Below are 13,154 nucleotides of genomic sequence, written 5' to 3' on the forward strand. Positions count from 1 at the left end.
ATGTCTGGGTGCTTCTTCCTGGCTGCTGCCTTGGCTGTGGCATCATCATGGGTGCTGGTGGTACATTCTGTGCTCAGGAAAGCCTGGGGGTGAGTGGCTGTTCCATGTATGACAGTCAATTGCATGCGTTTGGATTTGGGTGGCTTTTGCTTTGCTTTATGTTGTCATTTTAGATCGTTGTGATTATGGTTTGAAGATAACTGTAGAAGTTTATTTTTGGGGGTTCTTTTTGTATCTTTGTATCTTTGGTTGGTGGTGGGTGCCCCAGGGCAGTGGTGGAGGCCAATGCCCACGTGTGGCTGGAGAAGAGCACCTGGACAGGTGTGGCTCCTTCTGCCAGAGGGAGCCAGGGCCAGCCAAGCACCCCAAGGGGGTCCAGCAGGAGCCAGGATGTGGCTGGAATGGCCTTGCCTCTGCCCAAGGTTTTCCAAGAACTCAGTTGCACATGTGCCCCCTTCCCCATGGCCCTGTTCTGTGTTGCTACTTCTGCACAGAGCACCTGGGTGTACAGGTGGTGCTGATCCCATCTCCCCTGGACCTCTTTTCCTTTGGGAAAGGTGACCCCACACTCTTCCCTATTGGGATGTTAGGAGACACAAGAAAGAAGATGGCTTTCAGACCTAGTTAACATAAGAGATTTGATTACAGGATGCCTTGGCAAAAGCAAAAGGAACTTTGAAAATTAGACCTAGATTGCAGTAAGATTCCATCAGATGGCTTTAGCGGAAAAAGAAAATCCCATTCAACTTTGCAAGCAAGAGATGTTGTTATATTCATATGTGAAAAACACCAATCACTTGTTTTTAGAAGTTTAAAAGTTTAATAGTAATAAAATGGTTAAAAAAATAGTAATATTATTGGAGTAATAAAAATTTGAACAATTGAGTAATAGAAAATTTGAACAATTGAGTAATAAAAAATTGAACAATTTGAACTCTTTGTTTTTATTATCTCATATAGTCCTATATATGAGGACTATATGAGATAATAAAAACAAAGAGTTACAGACAGTCCAGGTACCTCTTTCTGGGCAAAATAAGCCTGAAAAAGGGCACCTGTTAACAGAGGATTAACCCTTAAAAGAAATAGCCTACTGCATATTCATACACCTCATCCATGATGCATAAATTCCATTCAAACACAGGATTCTTCCTCTTAATCCTAACATCATCTTCAGGGCTGAGCGAGGCAGGAAGAAGTTCGTTTCTTCTGATAGGAGAGCAATACATTCTTTTTCTCTGAAAAATTTAGGTGTCCTGTGGCTGCTATCTTGGTGAGTCCTCTCTTTAAAAAAGTATCTTACATAAAATAGTTTATATTTTAACATTATGTTATAACCTAAAACTATATTTAACACACTACTTAAAGAAATTAATACAGCATAACTTTCTAACATAACACATATAATATTCATTTCAATATTTGCGAAAAGCCAATCATAAAATATGCATTTTTCACACATAAGTTTGTGTATGTGATTTTAACCTAATCATTGTAGTACACATTACTAGTCTTCCTAAGATAGTATATAAGCATTTGTATGCCACAATGAAATCGGATTCTGATCACCAAATCAGTCTCCCTGTCTCTCTCCATCGCTGACAATTGGTGCCTCCGTGTGAGGAAATGAACCAGCCTGACTGGCAGCAGTCGGCGAGCCCCTGGAACTGATCTTTGTTGGAACCCAGGACATTCTTCTGGCTGCCCTGGAGGACTCGAGACCCTGACAGGGGGCTCAGAGACCTTGGCACGCAGTCAAAAACACCTGTGCCTTCAATTTTAGCCCATGGAAACAATTACCAATTTTGTGTGAAGATTTACAAGCCCCAAGACTTTGGGTAGAATGATAGTTAATTTGTCACAAGGTGAAAAAGTAGAATTCTGGGGATTTAGAATGGGGGTTCAGGAGGCAAGATGGAAGAATCTGGGTATGTCCTGTCCTTCTTCTTCTTCCTCCATCTTCTGCTGTGATGGTGGCACTATTTGATTGGTTTAGAATAGAGACAGACTGTCTAACATTGGTGATAGGTATTGGAAAATTATTGTAAATAAAGTACACCTAGTTCTTAGTATAAAAAGCTAACACCACCCCAAGGGCGGTCAGTGTGGCATGAACCAACCTGCTGGACAGATCTCAGCAGGTCAGAGAAAGAATGGAACAGATGAGAGAAAATAAACAACCTTGAAAAGCAGAACTGACAAATCTTGACTTCTACGTCAGTCACGGGGCTGGGAAAAAAGAGGCTTTCTAATACCTTGGGAGCCATTTCAACCACAGAAACCCAAGAGATCGTGGTGGTGAGAGAACCGTGTTTGGGCCCACAATCGCCTGTCCGCTGCGACTGACAGGTGAGCCAGGAGAACTAAAAAAAGAACTAAAAATGGGAAAGGAAATGTCCCAAGAGAGACATCTATGAAACCATGCTTGCCCTTCTGGGCAGGCATGACTCCCCCATGGCAAAGCAGGACCTTAAGTCACTTTTACTCCAGTCTTGGAGAACACTTTTTAAGACATTGAAAAAGTGAGAGCGGCCAGATGCTGCTAGCCCCCTACCCAGCTCTGTCTCTCCTCACTCTGACTCTCCCTGCCCACTTGAAACTGGCACCTCTTGGTCTGAAGACCAGCCACAGCCATCAACACTGCCCAGACAAGGGAGGGGAAGGCATCCTTTCCCATGGTCGTTAGCAGTTTATATTGCTGATCAGGGTTCTAGCAGTGAGGAGGGGGAGCCCTTTGATCTAGGGCTGATAGACTCAGACTATGAGACAGATCCATTCCGTCCTGACCCTTGTGATAAATGGATGCAACTAAAGAAAAAGACTTGGACCCCCCAAACTTTCTTTGCGTGCAAGAAATCTCGGCATTTGCAAAAGGACTGTTTTGAAAAGGGGGAGGCCTGTGAAAAACTCCAATCACTTGTTTTAAAATTTTAAAAGTTTAATAGTAATAAAATGGTTATAAAAATAGTAATAAAAATTAGAGCAATAAGAATTTGGACAATCAGAGTTAGGACAATAGAGGACAATAAAAAGCAAAGAAATACCGATGTCAGGATGTTCTCCTAGGGCAATTAAGCCCCAAAAGCACCCCCGTTAACAAGGGACTAACCCTTAAAAGCAATAGCCTGTTGCATATTCATATAGCTCATACATGATGCATAAATTCTATTCAAACAGAGGGTGTTCTCTGGTTATTGTCAACTTCTCCCCCTTAATCCTCTTGGCTCCTCACAGGCAGGAAGGAGATAGAAGAAAGTTGGTCTTTTCTGATAAGGAGGCAATAATTCTTCTCTTGGGGATTTAGGTGTCTTGTTGCTGTTTTCTCTGTGCAAAGAATTTGTTGATTATCTCATCCCTTTCTTGAGCTAGTTAAAAAAGTATATTACATTGCATAGTTTCTATTTTAACATTATGTTATAACCTAAAACTATATTTACCCCACTACTTAAAAAAAATACAGTATTACTGTTATAAACGAATACTCCAATTTAATAATTTAGGAAATTTATTAAATAATCAAAGTATAAATTTGGAAATAGCCAAAAGCACTTTGACTCTTAGCCAGGCGATCAGAGTCGGGGATACCGAGGATTTGGCCTCTATCGCACCAAAGTCCCCATGGGTCTCCAAATGTCATTTCTAAGGGGTTCGTTTTATACAGTTTTTTGGGCTCTGGAAGGGGCCCTTCTTTAGCATATTATTGTAGTGTTTTCTTTTTTGCTGCTGTGTTTCTTGGAACTGGTGAATCCTGCTGAGGTCTTGTCAGATGAAAAAATCCCTTGAAATATACATTTCTCGAGACAGTCATCCTCCTGGTGTTTGAATCTCCATCCTTATCACTTATTACTGCTACACTACCACTACTGCTACACTACACTATTACTGCTTGTTGCTCGACAAAATGCTGTGGTTTTTAATTTCCTTTAGCACAAATTATTTTATAACATATATTACATTACTAATTAATACAACATTACACATAGAGTATTCCTTTTTAATATCTGCTGTAATATATGATAGGGATAATTCATGCTAATTATGTATGGTATAAACGATTGTAAAAATCCAAAACTATGTCTCTGAACACCCATGCCCGAGAGCAGCTGTCTGTTCAGATTACAACGAATTCCTGGACACAAGCTAAGATAATGACCGACGCTTTAACGTAAGAATAGAAGCTTCCAGGACGATGATCACTGGTATCTCGAGACTTTGGGAACCAGCTAAGAGCGATTATCGCCTTGCTGGTTGCATCAATCAAGAGAGTCAGCAGCGCCAAACTGATATATCTGAATACACGGCTTCCCCGGAGCCCATCAACGCTGACTACACACCTGGAACCAGTCTTTGTCCAGCTCTGCACATTGAAAAGAACAGCGATGAATGAGAAGAGTTACAAAAGAAATTTGGACATCTTTGCCTCGGGCACAATAAACTGTATAAAACCTCACCGCAAGAAGCAGCATTCGTGAACGGGGGAGACTCTGACACTCTAGGGGTCAGGTCCAGGTTCACCCAGCGCCGATCCCAGGCTCGACGCTGTCTCTTTGGCTGCAGAGGTTTCGGAGACCGAAATTCGGTTGCGCAGATAGATTAGTAAATCTTTCCAAAAGTGTGGTGGTGTGTGATGTAACGTTGTTTGATTTGGTCTGGTTCATCCTGAATAGTTTCCCCCTCTTTCCCTGGAAATCCCCAATTTCTTATCGTTATTTGTCTATCATGTTTCCCCTCCCCTATCCATCAGATGTGTCTTGTTGTCCCCACCCCTGGCCTTTGTCCATCACTTGGCAGCCCTGCCTTTCCTTCTAGAACCTTCTCCCCAGGGTGTCAAGTGATTGGGCAAGGGCAGGGACCCCTCCCCAGTTTTTTGCTGATTTGTTAGCCTCATACGTTCATCAAACTATGTATCAGTTTTTTCATACCCTCATTTGCCGTCGTGTTGCCCCTCCCAGGCCCTCCCCCTTCCCTTATAAGCTGTCATTTGCCCTCAGTTCGGTGCTTAGTCCTTCTCCCTCCACCCTGCTTTTTCTCCCCCTTCGACCTTCCTCCAATAAACCTGCCAACCCTTCCTGAAGGCTGAGTCCTCCTTTCCTTGCCTGCGCCTCCCTGCGTCTGCCGCCCTCCTTGCTCTCGCATCGTGGATCTCATCGGGACCCATAGGCGCGATAGGAGCTCCGGGCTCCTCAAGCGCCCCTTCGCCGCTGATCGGGGCTGAACGTGAGCCGGGCAAACTCATCACCCCAGCACCGCAGCAGTTTGGCGCCCAACGCGTGGCGTGAAGACCCCTGCATCTGAGGCAGTCTGCGATCCTGAACACCGTTCGGAGGACTGCATCTCGGAGCAGGAGTCCCGCGACGCGCGGGTTGGATTGCTCTAATCCTTTGGGCGACTCACCGCTCTCCGTGTAGCACGCCCTCGTTTCGGGAGGTGCGGTGCTCCGGAGAGAAGAAGGCGACACCCTCTCAGCGCACCCTAAAGAGGCCGCCTTCGGCGCAGGCAGCTCCCGCTAGCAGCAGCCTTGGTTCGTCCCCCTGACGGGTGAGTCTCTTGGCTGTGTTGTACAGCCCACCACCTGACCTCACGGAAAACCTGGCATAGGCATCCCGGTCCTCTCCTCGGCCAGTGGGAGGGGGAGGTCAGGGTCAGTGGGGACCCCGTTTAGTTTTATTTTAGATTCCTTTTGATTTCCCTGTTGCTAGCGGTAGAGCGAGTGGCTGACCCCTGCGTATTCCATCTGCAAATATGGGTGCTAAACTGTCGGCCACTCAGAAAGGGGTTTTTTACCAAGTTGTGGGTACCCTGGGGGGTGGGAATTATAAGTTTAACAAAAGGGAAGTTAAAAGTTTAGTCCGCTGGCTGACCCGTACCTACCCCGATTTAAATGCCGAGTCAGTCCGGGATCCCAAATTCCTGAGGCGAGTCCAATCCCGCCTTCAGAGAGAGATCCAAGCTGGCGGCAAATCCTTTCAGAGCCATTTTTGTTTAATATCCCTTTTGATTTCTGCCCTCACTGTTAAACCCTCCTCCCGGACTCAGCCAGCGGACCCCCAGTTATACCCCAGTTCTCCCCGTCCCCATGCGCCTGCCCTTCGTTCCTCGCGCCCTCCTTCCCGAACCGAGTCCCTGCGGGGAGCAGCCCGCGACAGCCCCGCGCCAGGGAGACACCCGTCCCTAAGTTCCTCGCGGGCGACCCGGTCCCCGAGCCTCCGAAGGTCTGGCCAACCTCCGGAGGAGACTGTTCCTGCTCCCTCTTTCCGCACCCCCTCGACCCCAGTTGTTAAACCCAAGGTTCGTTTCAGTTCTCCGCGGTCCTCTCGCCAAGATGGCGTCAAATCATCCCAAAATGGAGGGGACCGCGTGTTCAATCCTAAAAAACCCCCTTCTCCTTCCCAGAGTTCCCCCACTCCTTCCCGGGCCCCCCCCCAAATCCCTCCCCTTCCCCCCTCGCGGGTTCCTCCCACGTCCCCTCCCCTTCCCCCTCCCCCTTCTCCCCCCCCCTCCTCCTCCGCCCCCTGCTCCCGAAACTCCTCCCCCTCCTCCCCCGCCTTCACCCCCTGCAACTCCTCCCCCTTCCCCTCCTCTCCCACCACCCCCCGCCTCCGCAACGACGTCATGGGGCCCCTCCCACAAGGGGAGGCACTTTGCTGCAGAACCCTCCCTCCAGTTCCCACGCCGGGACCCTCCCTCCCCCGCTCCCGGTTCCCACGCCCTCCCTTCCGGTTCCCACGCTCTGGGGGCTAGCGGGGGGGGGGTCCCGAGCCGGGGACCGGAGCTGTCTGCAGTCCCATCAGCAGCCCCGGTCGTTTTTCATCCCGCGGGAGATGGGACAACCCTGGCTCAATGGGTCCCCTTCTCTCACTCGTCCATGAAGGAGCTGTGCAAAGCACAGAAAGAGTTCGGGAGGGACTCCGAATATTTTCGGGGACTCCTTCAGGCCGTCCTGGCGGAGTCGGTCATTACACCTGCCGACCTCCGCCGAGTCTTCCGCTGCCTCCTCAATTCGACCGAGCAAGTGCTCTGGGAGGCAGCGTGGAGAAAGGAAGCCTTGAAGGTGCTCCCGTCCCTATGGGATTCCCCGAACTCCCGGACGAGTGTAGATGGGGATGTCATTTCCATTGACCATATGCTTGGGACGGGGAACTGGAGTGACGGAGCAACCCAAGCCAGAGCCATACCCGTGGAGGTTCTGCAGCAAACTGCCCGGGCGGCTGAGAAAGCTTTCTTGGGGTTGCGAGCGGCCACACCCCAGGTCCCATATGCCAAAGTCCTGCAGGGTGCCGAGGAACCATTCCTCGAGTTTGTGGAGCGGCTCCGAAAGTCCATTAACTATCAGGTTGAAGGAGAACACTTGCAAGCCGAGCTGTTAAAAGAGATGGCATTCCTCAATGCCAACTCGGCTTGCAAAGATGCAATCAACAGCCTCCCTCTGGAGCCAGCTCCCACCCTGCGGGACATGCTTTTGGTGTGTGGGAAAAAGGTATTAGTTCCATCAGGTACCGGACCACCACCTGCCGCAGCCTCCCGTCTGAAGACACCTTTTCGTCCTGCCGCCGCCGCCGTCGAGGAGCCCCCATTTACCACCGACGTCTGTCCCACTACCGCGCAGCCACTGCCACCAACATCAGCCCCGGTGCCCAAGCCTCCAGCCACACCGTGCCATCTGTGTGGGAAGCTGGGGCACTGGATGCCCGCATGTCCCCTCAAACAACAATTTTATGAGTTTAAAAAGTCCGTGCAGGGGACCCACGGGCAAACTGTTCAAAAAAACTAATTAAACAGCGCAGCGGCCCCCTGCGCCAGGACACAAATGCGGAGGCCTGTTCACACCATCCGTCCTGGCGGGAGAAGAGGGAGAACAGTGAGATAATGCCTCCAACTGGACTTGACTTTCATACCGGACTGACACAGCCACCTATTAATACTCATGCTCTTTCATCCTGTGTTTCCTCCCGTAGGTTGCAGCTTGCGGAACCATTACATCTCCGTTCCGCCGGTTTCCACCACGTTGCTGTCCTCCCGGAGGGTCTAACAAACTGGGAACGTCAAAGCCACAGTCTCCTCGTCCTAGGCGACACAAAGGCGACCCCACCAGAAGTGAGTATTGTCCCGAGCCTGCTTCCCGCTGGCTCGGAACAAATCTCACTCATGCTGCATTGTGTCCACCCCCCGCTCTTCCTACCGAAGGGGCAGATAATAGCCCAATTCTTCGTCGTGCCACGACCATCCACTGTTTCCACTTTACCATCTATAAAACCTCAATCAGCGGCCCAGGCCTCAAACATACCTACAGTAGCCTGGGCTCAAGCCCTTGGGCATGAAAAGCCCAAACTTATTTGTAAATTAAAAAAGGGGGGAGAGCAAGTCGCACTACGCGGCTTGCTGGACACAGGGGCAGACGTCACGGTTATTCCCTCTCGGGATTGGCCGTCGCGTTGGGAACTGCAAAGCGTCCCTGGCCACATCAGAGGTGTAGGAGGGCTTCAATTGGCGAGGCAATCGAAAGGCATCGTACAAATTACGGGGCCCGACGGACAATTGGCTTCTGTTCGTCCGTTTGTATTAGATTATACGGAACCCCTGTGGGGGAGGGATCTCTTGGCCCAGTGGGGAGCCCGAATTGACCTACCAGTGGCTCCCCAGGTTTTTCGGGCAGCGACCACTGCTGAGCGCCCCACCTGGAAGCTGGATTGGCTTTCGGATGAACCAGTACAGGTGGCGCAGTGGCCGCTAAACAAACAAAAATTAGCGGCGCTCAACGAGCTCGTGCAGGAACAACTACAGAAAGGGCATTTAGTAGAGTCCATGTCGCCTTGGAACTCTCCCATCTTTGTCATTAAAAAGCCCAACAAAGACAAATGGCGACTCCTGCATGACCTCCGTCAAATTAATGCAGTTATTAAAGATATGGGACCCCTCCAACCAGGGATGCCGTCCCCTGCGATGCTCCCTAAAGATTGGAATTTGGCAGTTGTTGACATAAAAGATTGTTTTTTCCAAATTCCCCTACACCCCGATGACGCGCCGCGCTTCGCCTTCACGGTTCCATCCATCAACCGTGAAGCCCCAGGCAAGCGCTACCATTGGACAGTATTGCCACAAGGCTTAAAGTGCAGCCCGGTGATCTGCCAATGGTACGTCGCTTCCCTGCTGACCCCTGTTCGTGCAGCTGTGGAGTCAGCCGTCATCCATCATTATATGGATGACATTTTGATTTGTGCGCCAGACGACGACCTGTTGGCTCATGCGCTTGACCTAACAACCACTGCGTTGGTTGCTGCAGGGTTTGAGCTGGCGCAGGAAAAGATTCAAAGGATGCCACCCTGGCGGTACCTCGGCCTTGAAATTACCAAGCGGACCATTGTTCCGCAAAAATTGGCAATAAAAAGCAATATCCGAAGCCTAGCAGATGCCCACCAACTGTGTGGTTCTTTAAATTGGGTGAGACCTTGGTTGGGTATTCCCACGGAAGACCTAACCCCTCTCTTCAATTTGTTGAAGGGGGGAGAGGAGCTGAGTTCTCCCAGGACCCTCACCCCGGAGGCCAAAACCGCTCTGGAGAAAATTCAGAGTTTAATCTCGGCCAGGCAGGCCCACCGGTACCAACCGGGCCTGCCATTCCGTTTTATTGTTCTGGGGAAACTGCCACACCTTCACGGCATGCTCTTCCAGTGGGACGGAGTCATCGGGAAGAGCAAGGACCGCGGGGCGAAGGACCCTCTCTTGATCATAGAGTGGGTATTCCTGAGCCACCACAGGTCCAAGAGAATGACATCGCCACTGGAGCTGGTGGCTGACCTGATCCGAAAAGCGAGATCACGGATCAGGGAGCTGGCAGGTGAGGACTTGACGTGCATTCATCTTCTACGTAATGCACGTAAGGTCGCACACCGACTTGCCGGGGTTCTCAGGTGGCCCCGCTCCCTGATCGCTTCGGTCAGGCCAAACTAAGCCACCAGCTGTTCCACCAAAACGCGCCTGGCCTTGTTCGCCAGTTCAATCTGACGCGCGAACAGGCCAAAGCTATCGTGGCGACATGTCCCCAGTGCCAGTCCCACCAGCTTCCATCATTGGGCCAGGGGGCAAATCCTAGAGGACTTTCGAGCTGTGAAGTGTGGCAAACAGATGTCACTCATGTTCCCTCCTTTGGCCGGTTGAGCTTTGTTCATGTCTCGATAGACACTTTCTCCGGCGCAGTATTCGCCTCCGCCCACACGGGGGAAAGGGCAGCAGATGTCGAAAAACACCTACTTCAGGCATTTGCTGTTCTGGGCATCCCTAGGCTGCTCAAAACTGATAATGGGCCTGCGTACAAGTCCAGGGAACTGCGCCAGTTCCTGCAGCAATGGGGAATAGAACATCGAACAGGCATCCCCTATTCCCCGACAGGCCAAGCCATGATAGAGAGGGCTCACCAAAGCCTTAAGAAAACTTTAGAACACCAGAAATCCACCACAAAGGTAGAGCCCCCTCACATCAGACTCTCAAGGGCGATGTTCACTTTGAATTTTTTGAACTGTTCCTTTGAGAGCCTGAACCCGCCCATGGTTAGACACTTCGGGAGCCACAACGCGCTGCAACCTACAGCCAAGCCTCCGGTCCTCATCAAGGACCCGGAGACTTGGCAGACCCAGGGGCCCTTTGACTTGGTGACCTGGGGGAGAGGGTACGCTTGCGTCCTCACTCCTTCTGGTCCCAAGTGGGTGCCCTCAAAGTGGGTTCGGCCTTTTGTGCCCAGGGAAGCGAAACACCGGGCGAAAGAGCAACAAGTCCGTGTCGCCAGTTGGAGGCGCCGAAGGAAGCCCCCTGACCCCCTTCTTCCGCCTATCTGTTTTTTATTCAGTGGTGAGCCAGAACCATTTGAATATTTAGTTCACGTTTCTTAAAACCCAGTTCTCCTTCCCTGATGCTGCCTCTTTTTAGTTTTTCAGGTATGGCACGGTCCCAGACACACCTAGTTGCCACCTACCTCCTTTGGGCCACGCTCACCACCAGCTGCTCTGCATGGACTCTCCCCCAGCCGAAACCTAATGTTTGGCGGACTCTCGCGGAAGCCCTGGGGCAAGATCACCTTTGCCTGAACACGGCGGCAGCAGAAGACCCGATGGCGTCTTGCCTCGTGGGGATCCCGCTCCCCCCTTCCCAGCTTCCCTCCCCTTTCAATTATATTTACTCCTTCAGAACTACCCCGGAATCCCCCACTGCTTTTTGGAACGCCTGGAGAGACCACCTCCGCTTACAACCTACTCTTGAGGTGAACCCTCCAGAGCTCCATTTGCTCGGCTCTGCACTTGCCCCAGTTTGCCTCATTTTTCGATATATCCCCAGCCCCGGTAATCCTCTATATTTTAGAGAAGCCCCGGGTTCCCAACACCCCCCCTCTGCCTCACTCCAGTATCCACGCACTCTGACCTTGTTGAACCCCTCCAATGCCTCCTATCTCCCGAACCAATGGTGCAAACGCATTGAAAAAATCCCTCTAGCCACCTCCCCGAACGACAAAGCAGTGACCCTTCCCCATGGTTTGTTCTTAATTTGCGGAAACCGAGCTTGGGCGGGAATCCCATCTAATCCTATCGGGGGACCATGTGCATTAGGCCGGCTGTCCCTGTTTACACCCAACCTGACCCATATTATGGATTGGCAAAATAAAAGCGCAAGCCTCAACTCGACCTTCAATTCGGTACGTACCAAAAGAGATCTAAAGAATCTAGATGAAGGCTGCGACTCTGTGATTGAACATTGGGACCGTACAAAAGCGACTGCCCTCACAGTTTTACTCCCTTGGGTAGCGATCGCTAAGTCACTAGGCGAATTGGGCCGCCTAGAGTGTTGGGTTGTAAAACAGGCCAATCTTACGTCAGCCGCCCTAACGGACCTCCTTTATGATGAGAAAGTCACGAGGCAAGCCACGCTCCAAAACAGAGCCGCCATCGATTTCCTCCTCCTGTTACACCAGCACAAGTGCAAGGAGTTTGAATGTCTCTGCTGCCTCAACCTCTCATCCAGGGCTGAAGACGCGAGAGTCTCCATTGAGCGCATGCAAAATCATCTTGAAAATATTAAAGCGCAAACTACCGACTGGCTGGGGGACATGTTCCGCGGGTGGGGGTTTTCAAACTGGGTAGTGGCCATCCTGAAGCCAATCGTTTATTTATGTTTTTCACTTATATTTGTGTTGCTCGCTGCCTCAATACTATGGAAAGTACTGAAAAACTTTATTAACCGAGCCCTCTCCTCTCCGGAAGTCCTCCGACTCCAAGCACCCCCTAACTCACCAGAAGAAAACTCTTGGGAGGACCCTGACGAAGGAGATAGCATGGAGCCTGTAGACCAAGAACTGCCCTATGAGGACAGCGAATTCGAACCTTGAGAACATAAACTCAGATACTTATAATAAGTTAGTCCCCCCGTCCCCCCTTTCTTTTTTGTTGTTTGCGAAAGGGGGAGATGTGGTGGTGTGTGATGTAACGTTGTTTGATTTGGTCTGGTTCATCCTGAATAGTTTCCCCCTCTTTCCCTGGAAATCCCCAATTTCTTATCGTTATTTGTCTATCATGTTTCCCCTCCCCTATCCATCAGATGTGTCTTGTTGTCCCCACCCCTGGCCTTTGTCCATCACTTGGCAGCCCTGCCTTTCCTTCTAGAACCTTCTCCCCAGGGTGTCAAGTGATTGGGCAAGGGCAGGGACCCCTCCCCAGTTTTTTGCTGATTTGTTAGCCTCATACGTTCATCAAACTATGTATCAGTTTTTTCATACCCTCATTTGCCGTCGTGTTGCCCCTCCCAGGCCCTCCCCCTTCCCTTATAAGCTGTCATTTGCCCTCAGTTCGGTGCTCAGTCCTTCTCCCTCCACCCTGCTTTTTCTCCCCCTTCGACCTTCCTCCAATAAACCTGCCAACCCTTCCTGAAGGCTGAGTCCTCCTTTCCTTGCCTGCGCCTCCCTGCGTCTGCCGCCCTCCTTGCTCTCGCATCGTGGATCTCATCGGGACCCATAGGCGCGATAGGAGCTCCGGGCTCCTCAAGCGCCCCTTCGCCGCTGATCGGGGCTGAACGTGAGCCGGGCAAACTCATCACCCCAGCACCGCAGCACAAAAGTTTTGATAATTTGGCTCACGATTGATCATTTATAGCATCTGCAAAGAGCCAATCATGTA

The 13,154-nt window shown here is 50.5% G+C and overlaps 1 protein-coding gene across 1 annotated transcript; it reads left to right on the plus strand.

Moving 5' to 3' along the window:
• The first annotated feature begins 5,042 nt into the window (after positions 1–5,042).
• On the plus strand, positions 5,043–12,329 carry LOC118695100 (uncharacterized). Its single transcript, XM_036396494.2, has 3 exons — positions 5,043–5,538; positions 10,921–12,121; positions 12,246–12,329. The coding sequence occupies exons 2-3, from the start codon at positions 10,931–10,933 to the stop codon at positions 12,327–12,329; spliced, it is 1,275 nt and encodes a 424-aa protein (XP_036252387.1). The 5' UTR covers positions 5,043–5,538; positions 10,921–10,930.
• Positions 12,330–13,154: the final 825 nt, after the last annotated feature.

Source organism: Molothrus ater, chromosome 23 (genome assembly GCF_012460135.2).
Source record: "Molothrus ater isolate BHLD 08-10-18 breed brown headed cowbird chromosome 23, BPBGC_Mater_1.1, whole genome shotgun sequence".
NCBI classification, from domain to species: domain Eukaryota; kingdom Metazoa; phylum Chordata; class Aves; order Passeriformes; family Icteridae; genus Molothrus; species Molothrus ater.